We start from the raw sequence: 18,275 nt of genomic DNA on the forward strand, positions 1-18,275 counted from the left end.
CAACAACAATTAGAATCTAAACGTTTGGAATTTGGAATCAATTAGATATTATAAAAAATGAATTTTGCATTTAGGTGTATTGCATTAGCTCATTGCCAAAATCTAAAAAATTAGAAAAGTAGCGTTTTTGATTAACTGACTCATTCTTCGCTATATTTTCGTAAAAACAATAACAATGTTTTTATTCTATATATGTTGCTCATCCTTGTGTAATAATAATAATAATAATAAAATAACTAAATAAATAAAAATTGTTTAAAAAAAATTGTAACAGTAATTTCATAATTAAGAAATTAGCGCAATATATTTATGTTTTATATGATTATTTCATAGACAATCAGCTAAAAATAATTTTACAAAACATTTTTTTACAATCGATTAATTACTCCGTAATTAGTAACTAACTTAATCAACTACCAAGCATCAGTCATCTGCTAGAGAGTGGGGAACAAAATGACAAATAGATAAATGGCAACGAGTCTCCCTGGTTCATATACTTTTAATCAAAAGGAGAAATACGAAGACTACCAAACTACGGTCAGCCCATGAGTACTGGACTCTGGAGGCGACGTTCATTTATATAAAATAACTATATTTGTGTACATACATACATATAATATAATATACACACAAACAAACATACGAATTCGGCTGGGAAAATCAAAACCCTAACCCCGAGACGCAATCCAAATCGATCGAATCCCCGGTTTGTTCTCTTATCTCCTTGTTTATGCTTTCTCTAATTTGATCCGTGTGAGCTAATGTTGTGATTACATGGCCGCGGATTGTATTAGGGATTTTTTGTTGGGAGGGGTGGAGCACTCAACTTTTTCTTTCGTTTTTCTTTTTCCTGTAATGTTTTCCTCTGAATTTGTATTTAGTAGTTGATCCTTGTGCTGAAATGTAGTTGATGCAAGTTGAATTGAGCTTGCAAACTCAAGTGCAAATTCATTTCAGGTCTTTCGAACCTTACATTTTTTTTGCCGGTTTACGTTAGGAATAGCTTTAGCTTGAGACGGATTTTACGTACTTGAGTTGATTAAGGAATTGGGGAATTGCCCTGACTTATAGTGATGGTGCATTATTGAAGAAGACTGAATATTTTGTGTTGATCATGTTTTTAGTTGGTCTCATAAAACTTGATGTTCGCCAAACTGCTTACTATGCTTTCCACAAACATGTTGGGTTTTGCTTCAAATTAGAACAGTAGGATTGTTGGCCAAAATTCTCAATCTATTTGAGTCAGTTGTATGGTTTCTATTTTTTCATTTTCTAGATTCCATTACATGTTTTGACAAAGCATTGTGCTGGCCATCAACCTTCCTTGGTCCATTGCCTTCCTTCTTACCTCAGATTACCTTGCAAGAGAAGGGATGTATGTATAAAGGATATGCAACTTCCATAAAATTTGTGAAGACCGCATACTGTTTATGAGTTTATATTGAATTAGACTATGTAAACCATATTTTTAATTTAGTTCTAGAAATATATGCATAAACACTTACAGTTTATGTCTATTTTCAAATTTAGGAATACCTTTAGAAATTATTTTTGGAAATTTGGAAAATTGAGATACGCATATTGGTTATGCGGTTCTCTAAAGATGCATAACCAAAAATATTTTTTTGCATTTTTGTCCAGTTTTGGAAACATGCACATTTTTGTCAACTGCCCCCAGAAATCAGAAATATTGGCATCTCTCTCTTTCTCTCTCTGTGTTTATTACATACACTTGTATGCACCTAGCCACCTAGGCACATCAAAAAGTAATTTCTGTGACTTCGTACGGACATTACAAACATATGAGACCAAATTCATTGATATATTCTTTCATAAGATGCATGTCCTAACTCTCCCCACATTTTGCAGCACACATTTCTCTTTTAAGAGTTTACATTTATGGCAGTATCCTTCTCCCTCTGAAGAGGATAATTTATGCAATGCTCAATGGTAGTTTTCTGTGCAATGAATTAGTTCCAGTTATCTGATTTGTCTATGTTATTTTTCTGCCTTTCAGGTCCTAAAGGTATTGCTGAGTTGATTTGGTCCAACGAATTAGTACTATTATCTCTTTTACTTTTACCTGGAACATAGATTTTTTGGTGTCATAAATTTAGTCTGACCACTATAACTCATGGTGCTCAAAGTTTCATCTCTGAAGCCAGCACTTTCAACTTCTGATAGTGACAGTGATCCTGAAGAAAAAGAAATCAGTGAAGAGGATGATGATGATCGTAATCATAAGCACCGTAGGAAGGGAACACGTTCCCAATCTGTTGAGATGGATCCTTATGAATCAGTTTTGACCAGGCCTTACAGGAAACACAAGCCCTTTGAAAATGGACACCTTTACCGGGAATCTGATTCTGCCACTTTTGGAAAAGAACAGACCACGAGATTCGAAAAAAGACGAGGCATGAATTCATTTCCCAGAGCCCCACAAATTGCAAACCAAAGAATAACACCGAACTTACTGTCTGGAGACTGTAGAGGTCGAGGAAGGGAACCAGGTGTTTGGTTCCAGCGTGATTTGAGGTTCAGCTCAGTTGATATTGTGCCTCAACCGATTCAACAAGGCTCCACTGCACCTAGTTTTTTCGCTGGAAGAGGCATGCCAAATGCTTCCCATGCACAAAGTTCATCTTGGGCGACATTTGGAATGGTTCCTGGTGTCCCTAATACTGGTCTGGATATACTGCATCCCCATGGTTTACAAGGTACACTTATGGCACCGTTGAACCCCTCCATAGGTATGGGAATACCCCGGCAAAGATGTAGAGATTTTGAGGAGCGTGGATTTTGCCTAAGAGGAGACATGTGCCCAATGGAACATGGAGTCAATCGAATTGTTGTTGAAGATGTTCAGGTATTTCTTTCTACTGGTGGACACTATTATCCTTACCATAAACTTATATTTTGTATGTGTTGGTTTTGGCCTTACTACATTGGCAGTGTAATAAACAACCATCACCTCATTTTGTAGCAAGTAATTATAGTAACATGGACAATTATATTGCAGATAGTATTGGTTTTAGGGGCAAAAGGATAAGGTGGTTGGCCATGGAAAATTGAATGCCACAAGCCCTGGAGTATTTGTTTTTTAATTAATTAATTAATTATTTTTAAACTACACACTGTAAATATTATTTAAAAATAGAAATAGGGAACATAGAAGATAATATTTTTTTTTTCCATTATTAAGCTAGTAAATAATATTCAGTTGCCTTTTGCATCTTGGGCATCATTCTTTCAAGTCGTATTGGATTTAGTCATTGAGAGGTTGGTTGTTGGGAACATTTTCTCTGTAAATCAGTAAATTACATCATGTTGGAACCTACTTAACCATGTTATTTCTAAATTGCAGAGCCTTTCTCAGTTTAATCTCCCTGTTTCGGTTCCTTCTGCACACCTGATGGGAACAGTTGGTGGACAAGGAGCTCTACCTGCAGTTGGTCCTTCTGGTTCATTGATCAATTGCAAAGCTCTACATAAAGGTGGCAAGCCTGGAATGACTGAGGAAGGATTAGGCTTGAATGGTGCACTTGTGGGAAGTTCTCTGGCTGGGGGAGCTGATGTTTATGATCCTGATCAGCCTTTATGGACAAGTGATCATCATGAGACATCAGCTGCAGTCCTTGGAGTTAATCCACCAAGTGTTGATGAAACTGGGGCTTTGGTGGATGTGAAATGTGATCACGGTCAGGTTGGGCTGTCTGATGGCAATGATATTGAGCACCCAATTATAAGCAGTGGGGCTGCTACTGAATCTCAAGGTGCTATGGGAAGAATTGGCAGTTCAAACAATAAAGCACAAGTGAAGGAGAAGATTGATTCCACTGTAGATGCTTTAAGTCATCTTGATTATGAAGCAAAAAAAGGTCTAGATTCATCAAGTAGCATTGAATGTGCATTCCGTCATGGGAAACATATAGATTCTGAAAATACTGACCCACACATGACAGAACTGTCTTTTAAGTCACAAAGTAATATTGGACGCAATATGAAAAAATCTTCTCAAAAGGCAATTCGAACTCTCTTTGTTAATGGCATCCCACAAAAGGACAACAAAAGGGAAGTTCTTTTTTCTCATTTTCAAAAATTTGGAGAGATAATTGACATTTATATCCCACTGAACAGTGATCGAGCTTTTGTCCAATTTTCTAAGAGAGAAGAAGCTGAGGCAGCTTTAAAGGCCCCTGATGCTGTGATGGGAAACCGTTTTATCAAGCTTTGGTGGGCTAAAAGGGACCGTATTACAGAAAATGGAGTAAGTACTGGCAATAATACACAAAGACATGCTGCTGGGGTGACACCAGCTTCAGTTTCATCCAATGTCTCTGTTGCTTATAAAGGAAAAGAAAGTATTCAATCTGCAGTTCACAGAAGTTCTGTTGCTGCTCCGCCTGCACCTGATAATCCTAAGCCTGTTATTACTAATGGTCCAAGGGCCCTGCCACCTTCGCAAAAGAAGCTGGAAAGTTTAGAAATGTTAAAGGAAGAACTTCGTAAAAAGCAGGAGATGCTTGATCAAAAGCGTAATGAGTTTCGGCGGCAATTGGATAAACTTGAGAAACAAGTAAATGCGAGTTAACTCCTCTATTTAATTTCAGCAGAAAATGCCATTTATAATGTTATATTTGTGATTTAGTATTTTGGATAGTATGATACTTGGTCATAGATTTAAATTTCTGCTACTGAAATTCCTTAAGGAGTCGGTCAGTCTAGGAATCATACTGTTCCCTCACATTATGGGATGATAAGTTGATAACATGCATGCTTAATCGTAAGTACTCATTTATTGATTGTGCTTATTAAAAATTACTCTTGTTTTGTAAACTGGATTTTTATTTGGCTGGTATTTCTTTTGCTCTCATATTTGGCTACATTTTTTTGAGGCTGTTACAAATGTTAATGTGTCAAGAGCCCTGTCATTCTATCTTCAAAGTTTCGTTGTATGCAGGGTACAGTTCTCAAAGATGAAGATCAGGCTGCTAAGAGGCAAAAAACAGGAACAGTAGCTGAATCCATAAAAGTCGAAACTTTGAGCTTCGGTGAACCTGATATTACTGTTTCATCACCAGAATCTGAAGCAGTACCTGATAGCAACAGCTCTGCTAATAGTGCTGTTCTCTCATGCTCAAACTCTGCTTCTACCACGGCAACACCCCAACCTCCAGTCTCTAAACCATCATTTCGTCCGCTGGTACCTTTGGGGGCACCTTTCAACTTCAATAGATACAAACTGGACAACCGCCCTACTGCATTCAAAATCAACCCACCTATTCCAACCGCTCTGGCAAACGTAATCTTTCCTCATCTCTTTTCAGGCTAACCCAATTCTGTTGGTTTTATTTTCTCCCTCACCTACTCGGTATGACATATATGGTTGGGACTTGGAAGTGTTCTCCCCATCCCTCCACCCCCTGCCCCCACCCCCCCCCCCGCGCACACACACACACACACAAAATGCTGTGGAGTTAGCAATCCAATCCATGCTTGCTAATTTCTGTAGGAAGTATGAGAAAGGCATTTTGTGAACACTTTCCATGCTTTACTTTTCATGTTTTTATCTCTGTATATCTATTAATGGTTTGCCTGGATTTATTTGTATGAGCTTTTATTTCTTCTGTGATGAACTCAAGTAATTGTTTCTGTTTTGTAGGTTGATGTTCTGAAGGAACACTTTTCTGCTTTTGGTGAACTTGTGTCTGTGGAACTGGAAGATGTGGAGGGGCAAAATGATGCGGACACATCCAAATTATCTGCACAAATATCTTTTACATCACGTCTTTCTGCTGAAAGAGCATTTTTGAATGGCAAAAGCTGGCAAGGCCATATTTTGCAGTTTAAGTGGCAGTTGCCCTCTAATTCTAACAAAGTTGGTGGTGTCAAAGAAAATGCCTTGACTAGCAAGGATGTTGGAGTTGAAGAGGAAACCTCGACTGCTCGTTTACGGTCTTCAGATACAAGTGTCCATCCACCTGCAAAAGATGGCACCACCTTAAATGCGGATGCTACTGGGAGTGGTGAAATTGAAAACACTGAAAAATGTGAAAATGATCAAGAGGATTTGAATGTTGATGAAGATTCCAAGTCTAGTTCCATGATGATGTCTGGTAAGAAACAGTCAGAGTGAGGATGGTCTAATTGTCAGTTGTACAGCGAGTTACATTAAAATAATTCAGGTCTTTTAGCAATTGTCATTATTCTAGATTAATTTTTTTTCCTCATATGTTGCAAATGTAAAGAGGGAATTTCCTGATTTTACATTCAATTCTATTAATTGTAAGGTTGATGTTGCATATAGGAATATCAAAATTTCAGTGAAATTGATTTTTTTTTTTCTTTAGAAATTTCAACCGAAGTGTCTTTTCTCTGTTTTTCTTTTGGAGTGACTGCGAGGGTGGTGCAGAGCCGCGGAGGGAAGGGACTGTGCTGTGTTCTTGTTATAGTTTGTTTTGTGGTTCACTTTAGGGAAGAGCTTTATGTCTGGATAAGAGTGCTTTTCTTTTAGCTGCATTTTTTAAGTCAGAAATTTGCTCATTTTCTTCCTAGCTCAATCTGTATTTATGTTCTTTTTTACCATTGACCATTTCACCAAATATAGATACTTGTTCAATGTAACACTTGAAAAAAAGAGGATTATTTTAGCAATGAAAATGATCAATATTTTGGTAGCGGCTACAAAATATCCTAAACAGAAATCGCAATGTATTGTGTGACGTGTGTAAGCAGAATCAAATGAGAACAAGGTCTTGAAAAAATGAAACACCAGATCAATTTTAACTCCATAATTATTAAAAATCTAAAAGTAAAAGTTTAGTAATAGTAAGATCCTAACCTTTGATTTCTCAAGATGGAGAGTATGGATGTGTCCACACTTTTTCCTAGGAGAGATGTTCTCACTTGAACCTATGTGTGTGTTTGTGTAAAGAAAGTTGTACAAAAGATTTACACAGATGATGCTAGACTTCATAATTTCATACGGACAGCTTATGAGAGTGACATTGGCACAGTCTCAGAGGAAGATAAGAAAAAATTGTTGAAGGTGTCAACTCTAATGGATGGTGATGTTCGCCAACTGAAGTAGCTTCTCTGGGGGTAGGTAGTTTTTCAGAGACATGCATGAATGGTGCAATACCTGGAAGAGGAATGCTGCCTTGTCATATTCACTACTGTCAACAGGCAGTTGGTTAGGCGGATAATCATCTGCTGTATGTTTTGCCAAGTTATAAACTCGTAAAGTTAATGACCACAGATGAGAAACAACAGATTCTGCTACTACTGCCCAGTTGCTATCCGAAAGAAGGGATGTTAGTGTGACAGGTAGGTCACTCAACACTGTCATTTGATCTACAACTAAAACAGGCATGTATCTGCAACAGCTTCCACATAGTAGCCCAATAAACTGCAGAGCCTGCAAGACCAAAGAGGAGACAAGCATAAAAATCTCTAAAAATAGGATTTAGAGAATTTTCTGGCCCAAACATACTTAAAAAAGGAGGGCCACAGGCCACAGTGAGCTCATAAGAAACACACACTGGTATGCCATGGGTATTCAGACCATCAAAATTCTCCCAAAAAGGCATAACTAAAGAGAATGCATGTTAAGGCTCTGTTTGTTACACATGAATCATGTTAGGTTGGAATTGCAATTCTGATCTCTAATTCTTTTCATGGGTTAGGATTTCTTAGGAACTTTCATTCCATTCCCTATCATCTTTTCTCTTACAGCATGTAAGTAGTGAATACCATGCAAAAAGGAATCAACATATATTCCAATATATTGTCTTCAATCAAATACTTATTAAAAATTATGATATGAATTCACTTATTCATTCCTGTGCTGTGATTCTATTGTACAAAATGCCCCAAGGTTAGGATAGATCATTGAGTTTCCAATAATGAGCCAAAAAGGAAGAACGGTTTTTTGTATTTGGATTACTGCTTTGACAAACAAAAGTAGAAACTCTTACCGTGGAAGGAAATTTTGAGACACAGCTAATTTCCATTGCGTTAACAAGCCATTGTCTTTTGACACTCCCATCAGCATAGTGCAAAGTCTCTGTAACTTCTAGTAGAGCATCCCAGATAACTGCACAGGGAGCTTTAAGCATTCAGAGGTGAGCTAAAGCAGCTACTTAAAGAAACATGGCTACAATGGGAGAATTTCAAATGCTAAAATTACTGGGTGTAAACATGGGAGCAATGAACTAACCTTCACATCTGCAGTTCAACATATAAGCTTTAAGTTTGCCAAGTTCACTAAATGGAACAGAGCCAGTTTGAACTAATCTTGATTTCACTTGAATCTTTTTCACAGATTCAAGTTGACTATTTGCCTCTATAAGATTCACCTCCGAAATCTGCGAAGCACAAAGCAGCCAACAGCTGTCATACTAGAGCAATACCAGAACCATCTGAACTTGCATAGGAACTTCGTATAATAAATGACTCAATCCAATAATCCATAGGCACCATAGTAGGACAAAAGCTCAAAATTTCAGCAAGACATCTTACACAATTCTTAAAAATAAGATCAAATTTTCAATAATGTAGAGAAAAAAACTTAACACATGTAGTGAAGACGTGAAGTGCTCAAATCAATTCCCTCCCTCCCTCCCTAATAAATAGACCCATAGAGACAAAAAGGAAGACAGTAAAATATTAATAGGCATAGGCACCTGCAGAAGATCCAATAACCATCCTTGTTCAGACTTCCCAAGGCATCTAACTGCTTCAGACCATTCTTCTATGATATTTGCCTGATACAGTTCTCTAGAGCCAGCAGAAGGAAACTGGGGCAGCAAATTAAAGAGAACCTTCATACAGTTTTCTATTTCAGACGTATAACTTTGAGCATCAAGAGAAGATTCATTCAAACACTGATTAAGGCCTCTCCAGCATGAAAACCTTAATGAGCTTTTCTGTTCAGGACTATAAAGGCCAGATAAAACTAACCAAGATAAGAAACAAGCAACATCATTAAATAGCTTCACAAGCCGAGAGCTGGAGAATATCTTAGTTAGATCAGCCAGGTGTAGGAGTATGCATGATTGCAGAGTTGGCTCAAGTGTCCTCATCCTGGCAAGGTCACAGAGTTCATCAAGGAAGATAAGGAGGTGATCAAATTGATAGGCATGAGATAGAGAGAAAAGTAGGCAGTCCTCCCTCAGATGTCCTTTCTTGAAGGTTACATCTTGCGACAACAATTCAGCAACTTCACTCTCATATCTCATGAATCTTCTGATGATTGCTCCCCAATCTAACGATGGTAATCTGGGAGCGTGCTCAAGACAACGTAAAACCATTGAAATGGTGTTAACATGTGTAATATTACCTGTCTGAAATACAAAACCAGAAGGAATTTGATCACAAAACTATAATCAATGGAAGAGATTTTTGCTGGGGCAGGGGTGAGCATGTAACAAGACATTCCAACTTAGATTGTCAGATACCAAACTTAAAGAATTGTTATGATAGTTTTCTTACAGTAATGCAGTGTGCATAACATAATGTTCCATCTAAACATGCAAAAGATATTCTCATGAATAACAATGCTTAAAAGAAATGACAAATCTCACAAGAACCATACCCCAGGATGTTTCAGATGACTTAGCCACAAAGAGAGCTTCAAAACTGTGCTGTCCTCAGAAAAAATGTGTGAGACATTCTTCGTGCCTGCACCACTAACTGTAGTAGGTTCATTATAATGCTCCTGCAGTTGTAAAGAATGCCTAAGGAATGAAGCTGCCCATGCAGCATACTGCTGCAGTTGATCAGCATCAGGATTTTGTGCCACAAGAAAAATATCCTGCACCAGTGATGTCAAATCAGGCTCCAATGCTGGACTTGAGAGCAATGGTCCATTGATGTAAGAAGATTCCTGGTACAGAAGAATTTGCCAAAAAATTTGTAAGATTAATAATTTCAGTTTCATATTTAATCGTTTCACCAGATCTCTGTTACTCTGTTAAAGACTCAGACTGGAAAATCAAATCTTCTAAAGAAGAGGAAGAAGAAGATGATGATGAAGGAAAATATGAAATTAAATTGATCCTAGGCAGGTCTGGCTATTCTTGTAAATCTTATAGGGATTCTTCAAAAGGTATTCAACTATTTCTGTTCCCATAATAATTTAGTAAAAGATGTTGCATAATCTTTCTATCATCAATTTGCATCTAACTACTGAAATAGTATTCTTCCGTATTTACATGTGGGCATTAGGGGAAAAAAAAAGCCCTGACCTTTTGATTATTAGTAGCATGTGATGAGAATGAAGGGTGATCTTGAATCAATGTTCCTGCACCTGCTCCTAAAGCATTTACTGCCCCAATGATAGCACCCAAATGAATAAGAGGAGGGTTTGGATCAGAGTAACTCTTCCTGAATAATGCCAGCAAATCTCTAACATGTTCAACTTTCAAAGAGTGCAGACTTCCATTCAAAATGGTACCAAGAAGGCTTCCTGCTCCAATACAAGATGCCATCAACAAGCTCTGATGAAGAGTGCTAAACTTTTGAACAGAGACTAATTCAGAAATAAGATGCTTGTAGCAGCCTACTAGCTGGTCAATCTCAGTACCATCCATCAGTTCTACTCTGTGACAGAAAGCCATTACAATAGGTGCTGCAAGACAAGCACCCACGGAGAACAGAAGTTCACTTTTTGCACTGGTGGTAAGAAATGGAATGGAAGGATTCAAGTTGGGAATCCAAGAAAAAAGTAAGGTTTTCAGATTGAGAACTGCATCATAAAACCCTGCTCTATAGATTGCACCAACAGAACTACCTAATCCCAATATGAGCCCTGCAACACCCCACACATCTTCCTCAAAATCGTCACTGCATTGTCCAAGAAACTTGGGGGTGATATTTGAATCAAAATCATCTGATCCAAGCCGAAGCCATGAAAATGCATTTATCAGAACATCGGATGAAGATTGAGTTAACGGACATATCAACTTGGATAAGCTCCCAATGATCTTTTTTAACAAATCTATTTCCTCCATTCTGAGTGCTCCTTTACTCAGATGAAAATTATCTTCAGCATCACTCTTGGTAAGAAGATCTTGACATGATAAACCCAACCCAACTCCACAGGCTCCTTTCACAAGGGTGCTTTTGCTCACAGATAACACCTGCAAAACTCTTTGTTTAACCATAGTCATAGCAATTTTACTGTTACAACTCTCAAATTATAAGTAATTAATAAAAAAATAGCACAGCAGGCAAGCTAATAGACTTTCAACCTCAAGAAGTGCATTAATATATTCTACTTTCTGCTTGCGATCAGTCACATGCTGGAAACTTGATATCAATCCAAGAGAAATAGCAGAAGACCATTGTCGATACTCGTGTTCATGCTGAAACAGCCAACTCAACAAGAATTTTGAAGCAGTTGATTTAATAGCATGGTCAGATAAGGGGAGTGCCTAGAAGTAACAGATGATGTCAGAGAGATAGGAAATAAGATACATTTAACTGGATTATTATCCACTTTGGATATGTAAATTTAATTGATGGCAAAATGTCAAAGGAGGTTTTAATAGATCATTTCCAGAAACAAACAAATTATTACCGAACAAAGAGCCCCAATTGCTAATGCAATATTCTCAGCAGATCTGGGAGGAGATCTTTCAGCAATTTCTATCAAAAACTGCAAAATTTGCGGACAGAACGTTATTTGGTGTTCTGGAAGAACCAAACTGAATGCACCATAGCGATTAAGAAGTGGAACACAACCTTCAAAATTTCCTTAGCAGCATTAGAAGTTTTATCCAACACAGCAGAATGCACCTTGGTATCAAGTAACATGATGTAAGCCCTAATCCATCTTTGCATAAATGGTTTCCATGATTGTAATGCCAGTAGTGCAATCAAAACATTCCTTGAGAGCTGAAGAGAGTCAGCTATCTCAACCACTGCATTCTTGTATTTATCTAGTACATCTTGCAATGCCTTCCACCAGAAAAGAGGTTAGAATTCCTGAAAAACCTGAATAAATAAAGTTGGTTGTATTGTCTGGTGCAAGGCGTCTTACTTCTGATGCTCCTGGCATATTCAAGCCTTTAAGAGTGAAGGAAAGGCAAAAGAGAGATGCACCGGGTAATTCTCTAGCTCTTCTGCCATTTCCTGCAAGTTGAATGCACAGATCATAATATTGTGGATTTTGTGCAACAATCCTACCAGATCTGCACATTTCAGTTATTTGACATAAAACATGAAGTATAGAATTCCTACCTGAAGCAAACATGACCTGAGGGAAAACATCTAGCAACTTTTCAATCTTGCTTTTTGGCAGTCTTTTCTGCTTCACCACTCTTCTACGTGTACTGGGAAAAGTAAACTTAAAGTCAGCTCCTTCAGGAAATTTAGTAAAACTAAGAGGCAGAAGTAAATGGTAAGAAAGAGCCTCACATGTGCTCATGATTTATGATTTTGACTTCAAATGCTTCTAAGGCTCTCAACACCTCCAGATCAGTCTCAGATGTAAGAAACTCCAAATTCCTGTCATTAAAATCTGGAAGGCTTCCCTGAAACTGACCTACCTAAGAAAATTAGGAACATAATCCAAGTGTTAAAAGAAATTACATAGTGGACAAAGTAAAACAATAGATATAAAATATACAGAGTAGTCAAAAGAGACCAAGTACTAATCATCTCAAACAATGCTAATGGGGAAAGATGAATAAATCCAATGTATGTGAACATACAAAGATACAAATACATAAAAGAAATGGCAATTAGCCTGCCATTAAGTTTACCTCATAATGAGTTAATGCCTCAAAAGCAGATGCTCGAGCTTTTGACCAACCATGACCAACAGTTGCAGAAGTTCCGATTTCCCACAATACTTCCACAACTCCTATAGCAGCTTCAGTGTATGATTCAGCATCCATCGCACCCCATCTTAAGAGATGACAGAGGCTGGTCATAGAGTAGAAACAAGGAACTTCAGTATAGTTCTTAATTCAGGTAAGCAATGGGAAATCTATAGTTACACCATGGCTCGTCACAAAAGTGTGAAGTGTCACAGAGAAAAGGGCAAGAATTTATACCTAGTTTTAGGAGTAGAACTTATTATTATAAACAATACTAGATGTCAATATGTAGCATTGCTACAGTATAAAGAATCCACAGATCCATTAGCTTTAATGCATGCACACACATACGAAAATTATGTACTTTTACATCTAGTGTCATAATATCATAAAAACAAATCATGAAAACAGGTTTTTCATATTTACTTCTAGTCATAAACATACGTGTGGCTCTTGATGACAAACAAAGTGGTCCATTTTACTTATTAAGAAATTCAAATGTCTTTTACCTGCAGGCAACAGTGGCATTTCCAGAGTAGTTTAGCTGTTTTGCTATCACATCCCAGGCAGTATAAAAATCTGAAGCAAAAATAGATATTATTTACTAAAGTGATGATCAGAGTGAATCAAGCAGCAAATTTAATAGCATGCAAATACATAAAGGAAATAGAAATTGCATTAGGATCTCAGTATCATTCTCATAGTAGTATGTAAAAGGATTATGTCAACAGTGGCATTTCCAAATGATTATCCAACAATCATTCACAGCAGGATAAAAACATATGTGGAGTTTAAGCTGCATTTCAAGGTAAATAATGCATAGCACTACCTACTACATCTGCTTCAGAATGTTTCTAAATGAAAGATGATATTAAGTAAATAATGCATAGCACTACCTACTACATCTGCTTCACAAAGATGGGCGAGGCTTTCAAGACCAAGAGACTGAATAAAAGAATCTTGGTGTTCAATGCAAGCCTGTTATTCAGAAGACATTAGAGAGCTTGATATGAGATCCAAACTAGGAAATTGACAAACAATTAGCAAAATATACCTCAACAGACAAGATAAGGTCAACACCCCTATCAGGATCCTTTCTGCAAACATCACAAATGGAGAGAGCCATACTAATATAGATCTCTCTATCAGAAGCAAACTCAGTGAATTTGTTTGCATGTAGTACTCCCTACTATCCAAGCAATGGGAAAAGAATAGTGTCATTCGAAGTTCAGTAGCACAGAAGTGATTTCCTTGGCAGAAAATGATTACCTGTAAACTTCCAAAGACACGATCATTGCACTCCCATGTCTTACAGATCAAACGTATTGCAGTGGCATACAAAACACTGAAAGAAATAGAACACTTCTAAGGATAAACAAACAAACAAACACACACACACACATGCGTGTGTGTGTGTGTGTGTGTGTGTGTGTGTGTGTGTGTGTGTATATATATATATATATATGTATGTATGTATGTATATGTATGTATATTTCAGATCAAATGTATTCTAAAGACCTAATAGCTTAAGAATGGCATTGCAGAATGTTAAGATTAATCTAGAAAATTAGTACAAAATAAATCAACCCATGAGACAAGCATAAATGATCACAAAGACATCAATAACCATATTGGCAGGCATGTAACAATACATTTTCCCAAGACAATACATACAATCTACAATCTGTCACAAACAAGATTATAATCTCTACAGAACTTACGATTTAGCATCTTTTTGAAGCATCGGTAGAATTGTTTGAACTACAAGAGGTAACATTGCAGAATGTGAAGCAAGTGATGGAAGCATGCCCATGAGTTTTAACTGCAGACAATGTGACCAATAAGAAACAAAAAATGTATTATAGTTACAAATTTCAGAGCCAAAATGACTTTTGGAAGTTTCAAAATGGAATACTCCAATAATAAAAATATCATGATCAAAGATATCGTAAAATGGATAAAGATTATATCAGACATCAATCATAAAGTCACCTGCATGCCATGGGAAACAACATTCTTGTTGTCAGAATACATATGGTTGTAGAATAGAATGACTAGCATCAATGGCACACCCAGTTTAGGCTCCATCTTGTTGCAAATAGCCAAGAGATCTCCAGCAGAATGTCCAAGACTTTGATGCATAAGAAGTACACAAGCAATCCCACTGAGTAACAAAGGCATTTCTACAAGTAGTAGTTGCCGCTGTCCCTTGATTAGGTTTAACTAGCAAAGATGCTAGAACAACAGAGTAACAGACCAAGTTCCAGCAAAACAAACAGCTTACCAGTATGAAGGCTTTCGTGAGATTCAGAGATCGATTGAGAGGACTTTCTTCTTGAAATGACTTGCTGCATATACTCACTTAACATGGACGTCCATGGTTTTGCTTTATTGTGCTTGTCTACAGAGGACTCAATACCAGAGGCAAAGTTTAGGTAGAAAACACCAGGTAATGAAGATTGGTCCTGAAAAACTCCCAATTTATACAAAGAACTTTTTAGACACAATTTTAATGCTGGCAACAGTGGTGATTCAAGAATAGATAAGAAATCTAGAATAACAGCCAGAAAGCACAACAAGCAAGACAGAATAATTATTGCATTTAAATTTATTCGACATTCCAGTAATGGTTCATACTAGATGCTGCAAAAGTTTCATATTGGTTTTGTTGTGTCCTGTTGTTTGCTGGTGGAGTGTATACCTTCTCTATAGATCATGTAAATTAGGAGATTTAACAAAACAATGAATTTATAAACCAGAAATGGATACATAACATATATTGAGAGTTTCAGAATCTTTTTGTGGGTCCTCTTTCTGCTGATGCATCTAAAGGTGGTATTTCCTGGTAGCTTTTTTCTTTTTAGATAAATGGTTCTTCACTAATTTTTTTTTTCTTAATTAGTACAGCCAAAAAGAAATAACAAAAAGACCCAGAAGCATTTTAACTGGTAATAACAACAAAGTTAAACCTGAAGCCACAAACTCTGCAGTAGCCTAACAGCAATGTGTGCAGATGTACTTATGGAAGGATGTTTCTTTTCAGTTGATACTTCAGTCCTTGGTGCAGCCAATAAATTAATTGAGAGCTTTCTCAAAACAGAAAGCAAATCGATGGCTGCTTGCTTTACTGATTTAGATGGAGAGTATACAAGGTTGATGACAGGAAAAATGAATAAAAGCTCTTCATTTATTAGGCATGAGGATCTATGAACATCTTTCCCTGCAAAAGAAGGTTACATTCATACTCTAGTAGGAGTAATAGTAGAAAGAAAGAAAAAGGTCAGGTCATTAATACTAATAAATGTAGTTGGGATATTTAGAGATGTGTAGTAACAATACCACTGTCATTTTTCCACCTTAAGATAAAGCAAAGCAGTTTCAGTGCAGAGAGTTGTTCATGTTCAAGCTCTGAATGGACAAGAATTATAAATATGAACGATATTGCTGATGATAGTTCAGGTAAAAAACTCAGGCCAAGCTCTTTCTGCACAACCAATAAGCGCCTTGATACCTCTAAAATGTACTCAATGGAACCTGCCGGCTTGAGAAGATCATTATGCAATGAGAAAAGGGCATCCAGTAGTTCCACACTGCATAATTGAGCTTCATGAACCAGCTGTTAGAAGTTATGGTAAGAACTAAATTAGGTAAAATCAAGCACAACCAATCCAGCATTCCAATAGATGCATATATAAACTTGAAGACAGTTCGAAAGACAGAACGGAATGAAAAATAATAGTTAGCATGGTGCAATACCAATCCATTTCCAACAAGCTGCCTCAAGACCACAGAGTATGCATCCGCTATGCATTCAACCAAATAAAAAATCTCTGTATAGTCCTACAAAAATCAGCTTAGAATGAAAACACTAAAAAGCATAGAGGTTAAGAATTCATACAATAAATTTATTTTCCATCCACTTCACAAAAGCAGTAAACTTACATCCTCATTTTTACAGGGAAAGTATTTAATCCGCCCAATTAGTAGCTTGGTAATAGGGATAGCCTCATGAGGAAGTGAACAACATAATGATGCTATTGATGATAATAAATCTCTCAGAAATGAAGTGAGAGAAACTAAAGAGGACATCCGCACAATTGCAGAATTTAGAAAAGGTGTTAGGAATCGACAAACTTCCACCATGCCGCATTGCTTACACTCCGCTAAGAAAATAAGCACCTGTCGCACAAGCTCGGCTTGGACCTCTTTTCGGCTAGAAAGTATCTGCCATCCATTAATACATGCATGAGCATCAAACTACTAGCTGCATAAACTAATTAAAATGTATCTATAAACGATAATTCATCATCATATTGTAACTATACCATGACAAATGGATGAGTTTCTGAGGCTTGGAACTGAAAGGAATGCGGGTTGTTCAGGAAACCTAACCGAACAAGATAGCCTAAACCTCTGACGAAGAGATTTACGAAGCGAGAAGCAGTGGCTTCGAGGGCTGACTGGAGCTCCAGTAACCCGCGAGAAAGGTCCAGCTTGGAGTCCCGGACGAGGCGACATAGTTCACGGACCGACTGGTCAACGACGGCAGGAGAGGCGGAGTGGAGGCACTGAGTGATGGCTTCAGTTCCGGGGTGGGAGTCGGGGCCCAGATGTGGAGGGGCGGAGCGAAGCTTCTCGAAGATTGAAATCACTGCGAGTTTCTGAAACGATGGTTGAGGAATGCGGATTTTCTCTAGTAAAGAAGAGTAGGCGTCCATACTCCGATGCGAGCAGACCCGCAGTAGTAGTCGGTAAAGATTTCCGGCGGGGAAATACCAAAGAAAATCAAGGCGTTAACGTCGCTCAATAAAGGGAAGAGCTCAAGGCAGTGAAGTGAAGACAGGCGGGTGAATGCAATTAAACCGGACTTAACTTAATGCTGGTTACTGCCAAGATGCTCTTTTAATCTTTTGCTTTTGAATTGTTTTGATTTGATGGCTAAATTATAATTAATCTCATTCTCCAACAAGGTTGAATCTCAAACTTCAAAAACTTTTACATTTCGACATTTGAGAAGATATAAATCACAATAATTCCTTTCTTAAAAAAAAAAAATCACAGTAACTCTCGCTCGAAACCTAAACCTATCCCATACCAGTGGACCACAAGCCACTTAGTAATCTCTACTTTTTTTTTTATGACCCAATTATAGATTAATGATCTGTTAAAAAGTACTGCATTTGCTATTTGCAAAGGCTTGAAATGGAGTATTAAAGAGGTTAAGAGTGTTTTAGAACTATTATTATTCAATCAGTGTCATGATATGTTCATTTGTTAACTTTACTCTCTGAACTTGTAATTATGAAGTTAAATAAGCCATCAAACATTTGAACGTCTTACTAGATGAAATACAGGACATACAAAAAGTACACCCTCTCCTTTTCAATGTTCGTAATAATGTACTTGGGAAGGTGATTTCCCACTCTGATGGCGGCTATTTTTTCCAAATAA

The 18,275-nt window shown here is 37.3% G+C and overlaps 2 protein-coding genes across 6 annotated transcripts; one reads left to right on the forward strand and one right to left on the reverse strand.

Annotated features, from left to right (window-relative positions):
* The first annotated feature begins 501 nt into the window (after positions 1-501).
* On the forward strand, positions 502-6,359 carry LOC109180330 (zinc finger CCCH domain-containing protein 41-like). Its single transcript, XM_019329844.1, has 5 exons — positions 502-706; positions 2,018-2,866; positions 3,365-4,576; positions 4,961-5,302; positions 5,663-6,359. The coding sequence occupies exons 2-5, from the start codon at positions 2,135-2,137 to the stop codon at positions 6,134-6,136; spliced, it is 2,760 nt and encodes a 919-aa protein (XP_019185389.1). The 5' UTR covers positions 502-706; positions 2,018-2,134; the 3' UTR covers positions 6,137-6,359.
* A 400-nt stretch (positions 6,360-6,759) lies between these two features.
* Positions 6,760-17,665, reverse strand: LOC109180328 (protein RST1). 5 transcript variants are annotated; one of them, XM_019329839.1, is made up of 26 exons: positions 17,150-17,664; positions 16,767-17,048; positions 16,581-16,664; positions 16,164-16,440; positions 15,794-16,044; positions 15,109-15,289; positions 14,817-15,007; positions 14,546-14,646; positions 14,094-14,169; positions 13,879-14,010; positions 13,721-13,802; positions 13,334-13,403; positions 12,768-12,930; positions 12,421-12,551; positions 12,244-12,335; positions 12,044-12,135; positions 11,746-11,961; positions 11,582-11,659; positions 11,253-11,435; positions 10,793-11,141; positions 10,248-10,468; positions 9,596-9,886; positions 8,685-9,344; positions 8,219-8,366; positions 7,977-8,095; positions 6,760-7,417 (listed from the first exon to the last, which is right to left on the reverse strand). In XM_019329839.1, the coding sequence occupies exons 1-26, from the start codon at positions 17,540-17,542 to the stop codon at positions 7,058-7,060; spliced, it is 5,223 nt and encodes a 1,740-aa protein (XP_019185384.1). In that variant the 5' UTR covers positions 17,543-17,664; the 3' UTR covers positions 6,760-7,057. The 5 variants fall into 5 exon arrangements, 4 of the variants coding, with proteins under 4 accessions (XP_019185384.1, XP_019185383.1, XP_019185386.1 ...); XM_019329838.1 differs by having other exon boundaries at positions 10,248-11,141; positions 17,150-17,663; XM_019329841.1 differs by lacking the exon at positions 8,685-9,344 and having other exon boundaries at positions 10,248-11,141.
* Between the last annotated feature and the right edge of the window lie 610 nt (positions 17,666-18,275).

The sequence above is a fragment of the Ipomoea nil genome, unplaced genomic scaffold (genome assembly GCF_001879475.1).
Source record: "Ipomoea nil cultivar Tokyo-kokei standard unplaced genomic scaffold, Asagao_1.1 scaffold1026, whole genome shotgun sequence".
In the NCBI taxonomy this organism is placed as follows: Eukaryota; Viridiplantae; Streptophyta; class Magnoliopsida; order Solanales; family Convolvulaceae; genus Ipomoea; species Ipomoea nil.